This window comes from Theileria equi, chromosome 1 (assembly GCF_000342415.1).
Source record: "Theileria equi strain WA chromosome 1, complete sequence".
NCBI classification, from domain to species: Eukaryota; Apicomplexa; class Aconoidasida; order Piroplasmida; family Theileriidae; genus Theileria; species Theileria equi.
In genome coordinates this window covers 116501-130465 of record NC_021366.1, presented here as the reverse complement: position 1 = coordinate 130465, position 13965 = coordinate 116501, and the positions used below count along the sequence as shown (strand labels likewise).

The window sequence follows — 13965 nt, the reverse complement described above, 5'->3', positions numbered from 1 at the left end:
CCTCGCACACTAGAATCAATGCTAACAGTTATACAGCGTAATCAAGAAAGACCACATTTCGCTTTGCAATGACTTACACAAAGAGATCAGCTGCCTATTTTGCCAAGACAGAAGCTGTCACTGAATTTCTGGTAGAGTTTGTTAGAGTACGGAAGGCATTTTTGGATAGTAATAAAAAGGAGTGTGCGGGACGTAATTCTCCTTACCGCAGATCAAAGAGCGCAAAACGCGGCGGAAAGAATCTAAGTCATAGGGATGATCACGACTTACATAATGATAACCTATCGAATGTGGCAACACAAATGCTAGCGGACAGCGACATACACCTTGACGCATTCATTTCTCTGGTAAAACACACACCGCTACATATAACCAAAAATTAGGTAGCTGCATATGGTGCCATGGAAAAAGAACAGGCCAAAATTCAAAAGTTTGAGCTCTCAAAAATACTGAGAAATACTAGGATTACCCGTTAGTGACAGTGCCACAAATACTTAATCTTTAGACCGTAAATTCCCAAAAGTGGAACACGGATATGATATCGCAACTAGCAAAAGAATCGCACAAGAGCTAGAATACCAACGCCAAACGAAGGATATAAGAGAAGCATTTTCTTCCAAGACAAATCTGCACGAATTTAAACCGCCAATAATGTAGGCCTTTCACAAATACCAACAATAACATACAGCTCCGGAACTAACACCATATTAGGGGTGGCACTAACATTCTTGGGAGCTTACTCAATCTCTGGCTCTTTAGGAGTTAAAAATACCCTCTACGTAAGTACTAAACAAAACAATACACACCCTACAGAAAGCCACAATAGGAATAGGAGTATCTCTCGTCGCACTTATAGTAGATACCATATTGTATTTAACTAGATGCAACCACTAGAACATTGTAGAATATCAGATCAGGTCTCCATGTTTTCCGCACTGAGAGCCTCAGAAGAACGAAAGTTATTTTTAATATCATCACCTCTACAATTGTCAAAGAACAAGACTCATAGAATATGCACATTGCAGCGCATGACGCAGTAGAATAATTTTTACACATTCTAAGGTCAGCGACAAACCAACGTAATATGCCGATAATCATAGACTAATACATATTCATAGTAAGATCAGTAAAAAAACTGTTGAATCCTCAATTTAGTTAGGATCTGGTGCCAGTTTTTGTCATCATGTACTAAGTCAGTATCCTGTATATTTCTTCACTAATCAGAAACACGGACCAGGCTTATCATCATCAAAAGCGGGATATAGAACATACAAAATAGACAGACAGTAAACGCAGAGAAAGGTAAAACAAACTACGAACAGAGAAATGTAATTGTTAAGGTGCGCATCAAATAGATATGGATGACACGAGTGCATGAATGACAAGGTAACATACCAAAGATCAAGTTGCACTTAAAACATCAGTTATGTCGCGAAATAACTTCCCATAAAGATAACCAGAACCCCGAATCCAAATGATTGTCCAAGACATTCCTGAACACTGTAATTAAATGGCTGTACGAGGGGGGAACGAGGCAATCTTTATAATTAAAGAGAACCAAACTAACCCCCAAATTTTTATATGCATGTACAACGAGGAAACACCAAATAAATGGTATGACCTGCTTTTCCATGCAACACATGTAGATCAGAAACGTGTTATCATCAACTTTCAGACCCGAAAGATGGAAAAACAAATGTTTCATCACAGAGTAGAGCTGTATGTAGTCAATATCGGCCCATAATTGCCAGGACAAAATGGTTCCTAAGAGACGTTAATATTAGCTGCGTTTGGCAGAAACGATGCCTGTAGTAATAAACATCATTCCCATGGCAGATGACAGCTACAACTCCAAGTAAATGTATAAATCAGATTGCAAAATTTCCGCATAAAAATCGGAACAGGTCTGTATTTATCATCACTCACAGATCTGAAGAATACATAAGTATATACACCGTGCTGATGTTACAAAACTTTACTTATAAGCAAGCCCCAATTTCTTGGCATTTTCCATAGCGATCAAAGCCTCCTTTTTAGCCTGTAGATGCTGGGATTTAATACCCATAATGTGTCCTCCCCATCTCCTTCTCAAGTCCACATTATCATTAAACATGGCGGTAAAGGTCTTAACCATAGTGTCAAATTCAGCCTGATCCTCCTTTCTTACACTGTCTATTGCGACAACCGAGGCAGTCTTCTGATGAACAAGCTTACCCAACCTACTCTTTCCCTTGATAATGCAGTAGGGAACCTCCTTCTTTCTACATAAGGCAGGAAGCCAAAGCACTAGTTCCAAGGGATCGACATCGTGAGCAATAACAACCAACTTTGCTTTCTTGTATTCAACAAGATTTGTGACATGGTTCAAGCCACTCTTCAAGAGAAAAGGCTTCTTAGAGCTCGAAACCTCAGCTCCAGATGCAATAGCCTCAGCATCCTTCAATAATCTGGCAGCTTTCTCCTTCTTTGTCTCTGGTTTATATTTGCTCAACAATCTCAACAACTGAACAGCCTGACTTTTATCGATTGTGTAGTTAAACTGATTTATGGCTGGGGGAATCTTAAGCCTCTGCAATAAGACTCTGCGTTGACGCTGCACCCTAATGTATTTGGGCCAACGGACATAACGAGAAAGATTAACTCTAGGTCTTATGGCACGACCTATCCCAAAGTCACGTGGTGCTTTTTCAAAATTAGGATCTTTTGCATCCACAGGCTTACCCGCACCAAGCAACGGCGCAGGAGCAGGTTGCTTCTTGCCCTTTTTAATACCGGAACTGACCATCTAAAAATATCTTATGAAAAATATAAAGGTGAGTGACAAATGGACGAAGGATAAAGTAGGGCTAGCGGAGCATCCATGAAAGGACGAAAACCAGGTATGGTATAAACACCAATACGCTTAATTCAACGCAAATTAGGATTATATAACATGGAAAGGTGAAAACAAAACCACAAGTACCGCAAAGACAAGAAATTAGACGTAGAAACACACATAAACATCACATTTCCATCTGATTCAAAACGTACCTTGTACTGATACTTTCCAATATAAATAATTAAAAATATAAGATACGATTGTAGTTTAAGACAGGACTAAAATAATACACTAGATTCCTTAGGCTGTTGTACTGTTCTGGGATCCATTTTCAAATTATGGGGAAGACAGGTGTATCAGTCTAGCTGGTGTCATAAAATTGATATGTATATGATGTTTTTGGAAGTGCCTAGCGTCTTTTTTAGCTAAAGAGCCATGATGCAAATATACTGTAATACCGGAGCAATTTTTGGAACCAGTCCCGTCCACTTTCACTTGAGGGACCTAAAATCTGTTTACACATGTATTAGGCATGATATCCGTACAATCTACAAATATATATAACCGTTTCTCAAAATGATTTTGCCAGTTTCTATCGGAGAGTCCAAATATATGGTAATCATGTTGGTGCCAATGACCTTTGAGATACCCATATTAGCATTGGAATGGTATAATGTATTTCACATAGGATCATTTCTGCCTTCTGTTACGGTCTGAATGATGTGTAACGGTTAGAGTTTTATGCGGTGATGGTAGTTCCTGGTGTTCTAGGATTACAATAAACCGTATGACAATATACACCTAGTTATTCATGCTTAATATAGATGTAGATGTGGATAGATGGTACAAGAAGATAGCCCGCAAACCTATGGACAGCCGTCGTTGTTACCACCCCCATTTTATGACTCCAACCAACGCTACAGCCGTACTGGGATTCAAGCGTTATAATTTATTTGTCTTATTTAATCTTTCCATACATAACAATATAGGAACATATAGTTTAAGGGTAGGTACATATTTCTTGGATTTTCCGTCATTTTGATATCTACATCACCACATGGTTTTTTTGGTTCATACCGAATAATTACAATACTTTTACATCCTCATGAGTGTTTAATAACAACGTATTTAGAGCAAAGATGGTTTTTCTTAGAGTAATAAAGAATAAGGCCTATTTTAAACGTTTTCAAGTAAAATATCGCCGTCGCAGAGGTGAGTTATACATTTATTTCTGTTCCGGAGGCTCGATCATCCATGTTGTTTTATTATGTTTGCCTAATGTATATTTTCTTTGAGTTCTATCATTGTTGAATCACATATGGCATACATCAAATTACCGGCTTTAACCAAAGTATAAAACATTGTTATGCTTTGACCTGTCGTCTGTGACATTTTATCTCTTTGTGTATATTATTTTAACGACATTGTTTAGAAGGAAAAACCGATTATCATGCCCGCCGTAGGCTGGTACTTCAGGATAAGAACAAATACGATTCTCCCAAGTATCGTTTTGTCGTACGTATCACAAACAAGAGAGTAATATGTCAAATTGTCTCGTCTACAATCGTAGGTGACAAGGTACATGCCTGTGCTGACTCATCAGAGTTGGTACATTATGGTGTTAAACTTGGTTTGACCAATTATGCTGCTGCTTACTGTACTGGTTTACTCCTGGCTCGTCGTTTACTTACCAAGCTAAACTTAGATAGTCAGTTTGTTGGTAAAGTTGAGGCTGATGGTGAGGTCTTTCATGTCGAAGAGGAGGATCATGAAAGGAGACCATTCAAAGCACTTCTTGATGTTGGCATCAAGATTGTTACCACTGGTTTGTTTACGTTTTGGATAATTCTTTTTATTTAGGTAACAGAGTCTTTGGCGCATTGAAGGGTGCATGTGATGGTGGTTTACACATTCCTCACAGTGAAAAGAGATTCCCCGGATATAGTGTGGATGAAGAAAATAATGGGTCTTATGATGCTGAGGCTCATCGCGAACGTATTTTTGGTCTTCATGTCGCAAAATATATGAGCGAATTGAAGGAGGAGGATCCAGAACGTTATGCCAAGCAATTTAGTGCTTATATCAGAGCCGGTATTGATAGCGATAACATTGAGAACATGTATTCAACTGCCCATGAGAACATCAGGAAGTCACCTATTTTGCCAGAGAAGAAGAAGGGTGTTTACAAGAGAGAAAGAAAGGGTCATACTATCTATACCAATTCTGGATCATACATCAGAAACAGGAAGATTACCAAGGAACAAAGAAGAGAAAGAGTCAAACAAAAGGTAATGCTCTTCACTTGTTCACACTATTGTTCAGATTGCATTGTGTGTACAAGATTCTTGAATCTCCCGGTGCAGTAAAAACTCATAATATTTACCACGGTATATGTATATTGCGTATTAACGTTAAGGATTTTGTGATGATCATACAATCCGTGTTTCAACTGAACAATATGTTGACAACATTAAACTGAAAAATCCGTCCACCTTCCGGGCATTGGTGCTCTTTTAGGGTTACCATAATCAAGGGAGGTTACAGAAACGCTGATTTAATCACCACTGTGTATAACGGTGGTTTCATGCATCAGCTACAGTAGATTTTGCATGTTCCTGCTCTTAATAAACTCTTCTAAGAGTTCTTCTGTTGTCCTCTGACTGAGTCTAATGCCTCTGGTTGATCTTCCTTCAGATAACGAAAGGAGTTGTATCAGTATGCCGATGCTTATTTTGATATGCCTGGAGGAGAGACCTAGTATTATACTTCTAAGAGTGCGGATATTTTCCCTACAAGGGGTGTCGATTGATCCATCGTTGCAGCTTGTGAGCCAAATGTAACCTAAAGTTGTGTATTTAATGCGGAGTTGTTACCGTTACATCCGAGTATGATTCTTATTCCGCAGTCTAAGTCGTAGATATGTTTGCTTTCTCTAGTTATCAGATTAGGCCTTACGATTACTAGTGTACCGTTGCCTAGACGGCCGTGTCTGCTGGTCCTGGTTTGTAGCATGATCGTTCCAGTCGGCTGTGTAGATTGTGCTATGTAAACTTGCACTTACCGATATCCTCTGCACTTCGCAAGCTAGAACATCGTTTACAGCGAATGAATTGCTCATTTCGTATACGTCTTCATCCACCTTTCTTCGGTTTGCTAGATCCTCCGAATTTACTTGAAATATGGATAGCTGCGCTCTCTCCGGGGATCCTACCTCGAGGAGCCATTTGTTTCCGGAGATTTCATCCACGGTACCAACTATTATATCACCAACCTGAGCCATGTATCTTCCATTGAGAGGTTCAACATATATCAGCTGGTTGACCTGAAAAGGTTACGTCTACTCTGCGTCATAAATAGAGACATACTCTTCTTATTTTCCCCAGGTAACTGGCTTTAAGTACATTGTTTTCCGTGTAAATTCCATGTCCTTGTAACCAAGAAGATGCATCAGGATTGACTACTTCACCAGGAAGGACAACGTCAGACAAAGGTACCGTAGTTTGCACTTGCCTATCCATTAGATTGCCTCATATAATGGAGAAGACAAACGCATATATTTATATCTGACATAGATATGATTATACATAACAATATTATAGTTATAGATGAAATAATCTCTCTTGTGGGCAGTATATTGCTATTTCATACGAAAAAATGAGCCCCGTCCCGAGGGCCGATGGTGTAGGGGTATCACGTTCGCTTTGCATGCGAAAGGTCTCGGGTTCGAATCCCGATCGGTCCATTCCCTTTTTTGCAGGATTTGATGTAGTTATGTAGCACGAGCATTGAGATAACTAAAAGGACATATAATCGAAGAGAAGTTAGGAGAATTTGCGTTAGTGAATTATCCGAGTTCACTCTTCATCAGCTTCCTTTCTTTGATGTTTTTTGCAGAATTTCTGGTTCCTCAAAAATTTGGGACACATCTATAAATTATTTTGTATGTATTTAGGCAATGTATAAAGCTACATGAAACAGCGTAGACAAGCACAAACCCCTTTGGTTGAAATCTTCTTCGGTATTTTGACCCTTTTGATACCATTACGATGGGCCTTCTTGTTCTGTGCAATGAATTAGTATGAATAACATTAGACAATCGTAAAAGAAAGATGGATCACCAAGGACTGGGAAACCCAGACAGTATTAAAAATGGAACACAGACTAACTTGGTTATGATTAGTATGATTCTTTGACTTTGCCATATTTATACACAAAACTTATGTTATAGTCAGCAAAAGAGCCGAAAATACGGTAAATCGTACAATTATTAGCACTAAGGTTATGTGGTTACAGTTGCGAACTCAGCCTATGGGGACTCAAAGTTTTGTGGTCCACAGGGGTCAGGTTGCAATATCATTTGAATCTATGGATGATACAAAGCACATAGGCATAATTATGGAGATTCGGAATATGTACTCTATCCAGCGTATTTGGTATAGTTTAATATGGGTGTGTTCGGTTTAGGAACGATTTTTGAATGCTTTAACATAAACATATAGCCAATTTATGATTACATAAATCTATGATGATGCTGTATTAAATAGTAAAGGCGTATCGCATAACATGGACCCGTCGGGAATTGAACCCGAGACCTTTCGCATGCGAAGCGAACGTGATACCACTACACCACGAGCCCTCCCCGCGTCGCCTAAAATGTGCAGAAAATAACGCTTTTTAGAATATATAATTATAGCCTCCCTTAAGATTTACGTAAATATTACTATGCACTCCAAAACGTTATTTTAATTTATAATGTCGTCAAAAGCTAGGACTGTTGCTGCAGCCTCTAAGACACGACTTCATTATCACAGTGCAATTGGAACGCACAGGTTAAGCCCGCGTCCCCTTAAAAACATATTATATCCGTACCATCGCAACTATAAACCTGTATATAGAGCTAGGAATGCTAGAACACCGTGTTAGTTTTATGCAGTTTATATATAGACAGCATAAGTTTACACAAAATTCATCGTTTTGTACAGCATACTACTGGCCAGAGATTGATAAATACCCTTGGCATTCTCACCAAAAAAGATTCCCTGCGCAAGAATCCTTAGGTATAGAGTTTTTCTCTGAATTTGTGAAAAGAGATGAACGTATACGTACTTTATATGAAACGTTACACCCTTTACCACTGCGCGGCGTCAACTGCCTGGTTTGGAAACCAGTAAAATACAAGGAATCAGATAGCCCAGCAAATAGAAAGATCATCAAGATAAATGATCTTAACTATGTTGTAGACGAAGAAACACGTAACAATACCTATTACTTAATAAAGAGTATTGACTACAGGGTGTGTTCATGCACTTAATTTATGACCTCTGTACAGTTACGACCTTTCAAAGCCAAGATTATAGCAGATTTATACATGAAAGGTACTTCTTATAAATCTCTACCCATTAAAATCTTTTAGATTCACTGATAAAAAGTAATATTAGTCCAGTTGGTTCTGTTAGAGGGATATGGCGATACTCATTTCCGTATAAATTTTCAGACTGCGATTTAAATTTAAATGACAAAGATACCTACAAAAATATTGCGTTTAAGGTCTCAGATTTGAACTTGTATAGACCTAACAACATCAGACCTTTTAAAAACCTCTGTAAGGACTAATACTTATTTCATTTACAATGTCATTAATCTCCATTAGTATATACTTTCATAAGTTGGATTACTAAATCTATACAAATGAGTGCTAAACGAGTGCGAAGAATAAACGTGTTGTAGTGTCTTGCCTGGGAGTGATTGCTCTGTTCAATTAATATATGCATAAGTCAACTTCAAAATGGTGACACATCAGTAGAAATACTTGTATAATATTCTATTCGTCTCTAGGATGATGTATAACGATGGCTTAACGTCGTTAACTTTGCAACAACGTGATTTGCTGAGTAGACTAACATCGGCTAGCTCAGACCCAGTACCTGGATATTTATATAACGAAATCATAGAATTAATAAAGTCAGATATATCTCTACTAGGTATTGTTCAAGATTACTGTATAAACAAACTAAGCCGTAAGGAGCCTTATATCAAGTACAAGTGTTTAAAACTACTAAAACACTTATGCAATCAGCTTCCTAATGATTTTATTAGATCAAAAGTTACTCAATCACAGGTTTTACTACAGTGTAGAGGTTATAAGGCACAGTTTAGTGAGTACAACGGTGACTATTTATCTAAACTTATCAGGACCGAGGTAGAGGACCTCATTAAGGTCGTCTGCTCGTATGATTCATCATTTGATTCAAACAATTCTATTGCAGTGGACACTATGAAAGATAGAATTATAGGATTCGGAAATTCCGGGCATTCAAATGCGTCTAATAATGGGTTCCACTCTCAGCCTAGTATTGATTATCAACAGAGTTCTAAAATGGTTGGTTTTGGCAACCAGGTAGCTCCAGATACCTCATACAGTATGTTCAGTAGAAATGGAACTTTGAAAATGTTGAGTGAGGTCGCAAATAAATATTTATCATCGGAGATCGTAGAGAAGATAGAAAAGGTTGGTTCAGCGATAACAACAACCGCAATGGAACAAATTGAAAAACATATTGGGTATGGTTCTGCAGACAGAAAATTTTCTCCAAGCATTCCGCAACATAGCTATCACAACGTGGCCCCGAGAATAAATACATATGGAACACATATTGACCATAAAATTCCTATTTTATCAACAGATGATAATAGTTTAGTCGCATCTGATGAAAAATATCATATTCCAGGTATACATATGAGTACGAAATATATGCCTTATTTAGGAGAAGAGGAAGTTAAATTTGCAAAAGAAATGATTTCTTTTACCGGAATAAAAATTTCTCCATCTCCACAGCTGATTGAGGAATTTATTAAAAAAATGGATACTATGGATAAGCAAGTTATTGTAGACGAGCTTCTCAAACATTTGAACAGTAGATCGAACAAGTGGCAAACCCATTTCAGAATTTTATCCATTCTAGAATCATTTCTAATTAAGGGCATACTTAGCCAAAGGATAGTTGATGGATTTAAATCCACGGCAATTCCAATTTTCGACAAGTGTAAGTTAGAATCTCAGTTGCATAATAAAGCAACAAAGCTTGTAAACTTGATTTGTGATTACACTGGACCATCATACGATATGGAAACCAGTGCTAAAAGCGTTAAACAGTCTCAGTCAATACCTTCAGATGAGATTTCAAATGATCTTGATTTACTATCATTTGATCGATCCGCAAAGGAGAAACATAAACCTACCACAGAAGACATTGACTTATTCAACCTAAACACACCAGCAAACATCGCGCACACGACTGCAAACAACCTTGGCGAGAAAGAGACGAACACTGTTGATGACCCCTTCTCATTCCTAGGAGATACTCTCAAGGGTTACACAAAACCATCACACCAAATTGATTTATTATAAATATAAACACTTTATGAATTTAAAGTTCAACTTAAAACCTAAGCTTCTTCTTTAGGAAGGCAGTGTCCTTGCTACCCTTGGCAGAAGAGTCAGCCGATTCTGGTTTAGAAAAGCTAAAAATATTCATATGCATAAACATGAGCATACCATTCCTCCAAAACGAGTTTTACAGCCTTTCTGGCGCTCTTCCTTGAGGCCTTGTTCTCCATTTGTTCATCGGTGACCAGCGATTTAGGGTCTATACTGCTGCTTACCATATACCTATAAATTTTACTGTGACATAAAATTGGGGAGCATACCTGGTTGGCATCAAGTGATTTACATTAATGTACTTGACAAAGGTTTTGATCTTAAGTCTTTTCTCCACCTTAGTCTTTGACATCTTTTTGGTGACCTTTCTTGGTGGTTTTTCGATTCCAGCTATTAGACAATTGCTATATGGCCTGCGTTTGCTTGAATTCTCGTTGGTTTGAACGATAATCCCCTTGCATCCAGCCCTGCGGCCACTAAGAACAATGACAATACGCCCAGGTCTCAATAATTTACCCATCTGTAGATAATGATATATCCAATATATTGAAGAGAACGTTTTACATATAAATAGATATAAGAAAGTAAACAACCTTCTACGATCTGCACTGTTACGAAAATGATAAACCACACGATAATTTATGCTCACCACAAACTTAAAATTTATCTAATATAAAAACAATAGAGTGGGGAACGTTTTAAAATAGATATCCTATAAACTCGGCGCATCTGGCCCAAGGATGTGTCGTCGACCCAAATGGGGAGCACCGGCAACAACTACCCTAGGGTATTTGTATAGGCCTCAGGATAACAACATTGTAAGAAAGACTATTACCTAAGAATATATGATCTAAACATAATTTATAGCGGTAGTTGTAAGTAAATTTGTGCTTCGTTCCCAGGTTCACTCTTCGTTATAATCGATTGATGTTGAGGACACGAGTCCTTTGCTAAAGTACAAACCTGTCTTCAGTTTTATGCTATTCATGTGTTTGAAGCATTCGTTACACATATATGCTGGATTGTTCGGGAGTAACTGGGAGTTGAATACGGTCTTGTCTACTTTATTTAGGTCACATATTTGGCAGTCCTTTGTGTGTTTCCTGGATACGAAGATATGAACAGGATAGCATGATACATATGGGCAGTCTCTTGATTTGTCGAATGTTCGAATTTTTGTAATCATTATTCTGTGTTCACATTCTCCATGATGAATAAAATACCCTGGCGTGTAGACAGGAAGTTTTATGTCTCCAAGAACAGCGTCACTTTGATTGATTGGAGTTATTGATTTTAGCACTCCCGGCTTGTAGCTTTCATAAAATTCTACCAGATTAACTGAATAATCACAGGCTCCATTCCTTAAGTCTGGGTATAATGTGCCATTGATCATATAACATGATCCCTGCAGATTTTAATTATATGGAATTGAGATTACCTTTAGTTTTAGGGTGCGATCTCCTGATATTATCGATGAACAGTTGAATGTATCGGTGATATCCGAAAGTGTTTGCGATGCCAGAACATCGAATTCTCTAAATTTATGACCTCTCATATGATGATAAAAACTTATAGTTATTATTATCTCATTTTCATTAACAAGCTCAATGTTAGTTTCTTCATTACCTTTCAAAAATTGTTCAGAAATTTTCTTGTGTATATCCACGGGGTTAGTGTTACATTTAGGCCCATCTAACTGTAAAAATTCTGGAAGTGGTTCATATTTGCTTAAATCTACATTTGTATATCGTATTTTTCCACAAATGAGTTGGTAACTCTCCAACTGTACACATTCTGAAAAGTACTCATATAAGTTTTCTTCAGACCAGGGATTGTTTTTGTAATCAGATAAAATCCCTACTTTCTTAAAATTACCTTCTAAATAATTTAAATTAACCTGCAAAGCTGCATCTATGAATTCTAAAACTCTAGGAATCCTTAACTTCCTTTGTAATATCGTATTTAAATTTGAATTTATTCTAAGTTTAGCAATTTTCTCTGCATCAGAACTATCCAATTGAATAGACAATGGTGTTTTTGTAGTATTTAGTCTTTCTGCCCTTTTATTTAGTCTTCTTAGACGGTACATAAGTTTTTCATACTTATCTTCATAGCTATATACGTCAACAGTTAGTCCAGGAAAGCCTTCCTTTAAGTTTGTATCTATTTTGTTCTGTGCAATTGTATGGTCTGAGTTAGATGTGTTTACAGCCGAAGTAATCCTTCTGATTTTCTGTTTCTGAGTTTTTTCTGTCTTGTTGATGCATATAATACTATTTATAGGCAGTATATCAGCTATTCCTACACTGGAAATTTCTAAATATCCAGTATAATAATGTTTTCCTCTTATCCTACCGGACATTACCACGAGTCAATCATTCCGGTTGTACGTTGTAAAAATACTCATCTAAAACATTAGTAGAAGGTATAAACTCTTGTAGTGTACATTGTCGCGGAGTATTTGCGACTAATGGAGCTATGGATGATAAGCTTGCCGCACCAGGATTTCTTTGAACGACCTCATAACTACCCCTAGTAGCATTATTATTCTCAATTTCAATGATCCATACGTTATATAGCACATTAAGAACGGCTAGTTCATTGTTTCGCGATTCCTGTATAAATAACCGGAGTATAATATGCAGGAGTATATACACATCCGGAGTTAGATACGATGGCTCTCCGGAGGACTTAGGTAACGTATACATAGCTGATTTAAACTATATTTAAGTTTTTGGATGATATAATTTGTTGTTGTAGGCCCTCCTATTAAGAAGCCAAGGAAGTATTTTGACATGAAGACATTTCGACAATTTCTGAAGCAACAAAAGACACACGAAATTGAAACAGAAAAACGGGCCATTGCTAAGGCTCATGCCAAAAGTCCTCCCGGTAAGTATTCCACAAAACATTTCAAATATGTAGATGGGTGGGAGATCCTAGACTTCCTTAAAGCTATAAATGTTGGAGATGGAGCAGAGGTCATAGCGGAATCATTTAACTCATGGAATGAATTCATTAGTTCCACTTTAGAGGTTTTTTTAATCATTATATAATCCTTTTTTAAAGGAACTCTATTCAAATACTTCAATGACAAACAAACAAAGACGTACCGTTTTCAAATATATCACGTATGTTAAAACGATCTCGCAATTTTATCTCTTAGGTTGTATAACCATGGTTTGTGGCCAAATGAAAACAAGTTAGATTACGTAAATACTTTCCAAGTATGTTCGCTGCGCATAAACTGTTGTTTTTAGGCACCTCCGCTAAAACATGAAGGAGAGCCATGGAATGAGGAATCAGATGCCAAACTATTAGAACTTGCCGAATATTATGATGCAGATTTTGGGGATCCGTGGATATATATATCTTGGGAGATGCAAAGAACCATTGAAGATGTTCAGGATAGATATATCGAAATCTTTACAAAACCCAAGGTAATTCTATTTTTACAAAATAATCGTACAGAATCGAGACAAAGAGTGTGATATATCTATAACTAGATCACACAAACCTTTATTAATGAATAGAAAATTCAAAATTGATCCACCATTTCTGTATATTATCCCATCTGAAGAAAATTTTCCGTTAAGCGCTATATATGTCAACGATGAAAACACAGTGCCAAAGGCGGAACACATATTTTCTGATAAATTTAAAAGGTATAGGAATGATTCCTGTTTTAAAATTGAATAACTATACATTA

The 13965-nt window shown here is 37.2% G+C and overlaps 10 protein-coding genes and 2 non-coding genes across 12 annotated transcripts, besides 1 other annotated feature; 6 read left to right on the top strand and 6 right to left on the bottom strand.

The window, feature by feature from the left end:
- Positions 1-68: 68 nt before the first annotated feature.
- On the top strand, positions 69-1258 carry BEWA_018120 (hypothetical protein; the record flags this gene model as incomplete). The annotated part of the gene is made up of 3 exons (XM_004828578.1): positions 69-347; positions 384-471; positions 506-1258. 3 exons carry the CDS (start codon positions 69-71, stop codon positions 655-657), a joined length of 519 nt encoding a protein of 172 aa, XP_004828635.1. The 3' UTR covers positions 658-1258.
- A 703-nt stretch (positions 1259-1961) lies between these two features.
- BEWA_018110 (60S ribosomal protein L7a, putative) lies at positions 1962-3111 on the bottom strand. The gene is made up of 2 exons (XM_004828577.1): positions 3031-3111; positions 1962-2785 (listed from the first exon to the last, which is right to left on the bottom strand). Exon 2 carries the CDS (start codon positions 2783-2785, stop codon positions 1976-1978), a length of 810 nt encoding a protein of 269 aa, XP_004828634.1. The 5' UTR covers positions 3031-3111; the 3' UTR covers positions 1962-1975.
- Positions 3049-3071: a sequence feature (AT_rich).
- Positions 3112-3762: 651 nt separating the features above from the next.
- Positions 3763-5167, top strand: BEWA_018100 (60S ribosomal protein L5e, putative; the record flags this gene model as incomplete). Its single annotated transcript, XM_004828576.1, has 5 exons — positions 3763-3824; positions 3951-4030; positions 4251-4643; positions 4679-5106; positions 5141-5167. Exons 2-5 carry the CDS (start codon positions 3958-3960, stop codon positions 5165-5167), a joined length of 921 nt encoding a protein of 306 aa, XP_004828633.1. The 5' UTR covers positions 3763-3824; positions 3951-3957.
- A 161-nt stretch (positions 5168-5328) lies between these two features.
- BEWA_018090 (hypothetical protein) lies at positions 5329-6440 on the bottom strand. The gene is made up of 4 exons (XM_004828575.1): positions 6184-6440; positions 5880-6140; positions 5692-5845; positions 5329-5659 (listed from the first exon to the last, which is right to left on the bottom strand). The coding sequence occupies exons 1-4, from the start codon at positions 6334-6336 to the stop codon at positions 5412-5414; spliced, it is 816 nt and encodes a 271-aa protein (XP_004828632.1). The 5' UTR covers positions 6337-6440; the 3' UTR covers positions 5329-5411.
- Positions 6441-6488: 48 nt separating this feature from the next.
- BEWA_018080 lies at positions 6489-6560 on the top strand. The gene has a single exon. It is a non-coding gene; the product is annotated as a tRNA-Ala (tRNA).
- Positions 6561-6626: 66 nt separating this feature from the next.
- BEWA_018070 (60S ribosomal protein L29, putative) lies at positions 6627-7104 on the bottom strand. The gene is made up of 3 exons (XM_004828574.1): positions 6985-7104; positions 6814-6879; positions 6627-6744 (listed from the first exon to the last, which is right to left on the bottom strand). The coding sequence occupies exons 1-3, from the start codon at positions 7018-7020 to the stop codon at positions 6673-6675; spliced, it is 174 nt and encodes a 57-aa protein (XP_004828631.1). The 5' UTR covers positions 7021-7104; the 3' UTR covers positions 6627-6672.
- Positions 7105-7382: 278 nt separating this feature from the next.
- On the bottom strand, positions 7383-7454 carry BEWA_018060. Its single transcript has one exon. It is a non-coding gene; the product is annotated as a tRNA-Ala (tRNA).
- A 116-nt stretch (positions 7455-7570) lies between these two features.
- BEWA_018050 (hypothetical protein) lies at positions 7571-8431 on the top strand (the record flags this gene model as incomplete). The annotated part of the gene is made up of 4 exons (XM_004828573.1): positions 7571-7736; positions 7801-8111; positions 8148-8193; positions 8232-8431. 4 exons carry the CDS (start codon positions 7571-7573, stop codon positions 8429-8431), a joined length of 723 nt encoding a protein of 240 aa, XP_004828630.1.
- Positions 8432-8654: 223 nt separating this feature from the next.
- Positions 8655-10226, top strand: BEWA_018040 (hypothetical protein; the record flags this gene model as incomplete). The annotated part of the gene is made up of 2 exons (XM_004828572.1): positions 8655-9546; positions 9583-10226. The coding sequence occupies 2 exons, from the start codon at positions 8655-8657 to the stop codon at positions 10224-10226; spliced, it is 1536 nt and encodes a 511-aa protein (XP_004828629.1).
- Positions 10227-10228: 2 nt separating this feature from the next.
- BEWA_018030 (60S ribosomal protein L27e, putative) lies at positions 10229-10972 on the bottom strand. Its single transcript, XM_004828571.1, has 4 exons — positions 10850-10972; positions 10526-10776; positions 10374-10487; positions 10229-10339 (listed from the first exon to the last, which is right to left on the bottom strand). The coding sequence occupies exons 2-4, from the start codon at positions 10774-10776 to the stop codon at positions 10258-10260; spliced, it is 447 nt and encodes a 148-aa protein (XP_004828628.1). The 5' UTR covers positions 10850-10972; the 3' UTR covers positions 10229-10257.
- A 188-nt stretch (positions 10973-11160) lies between these two features.
- BEWA_018020 (hypothetical protein) lies at positions 11161-12618 on the bottom strand (the record flags this gene model as incomplete). The annotated part of the gene is made up of 2 exons (XM_004828570.1): positions 11161-11661; positions 11695-12618. 2 exons carry the CDS (start codon positions 12616-12618, stop codon positions 11161-11163), a joined length of 1425 nt encoding a protein of 474 aa, XP_004828627.1.
- Positions 12619-12802: 184 nt separating this feature from the next.
- On the top strand, positions 12803-13955 carry BEWA_018010 (hypothetical protein; the record flags this gene model as incomplete). Its single annotated transcript, XM_004828569.1, has 7 exons — positions 12803-12951; positions 13017-13148; positions 13182-13291; positions 13326-13387; positions 13423-13483; positions 13517-13696; positions 13728-13955. Exons 1-7 carry the CDS (start codon positions 12816-12818, stop codon positions 13953-13955), a joined length of 909 nt encoding a protein of 302 aa, XP_004828626.1. The 5' UTR covers positions 12803-12815.
- Positions 13956-13965: the final 10 nt, after the last annotated feature.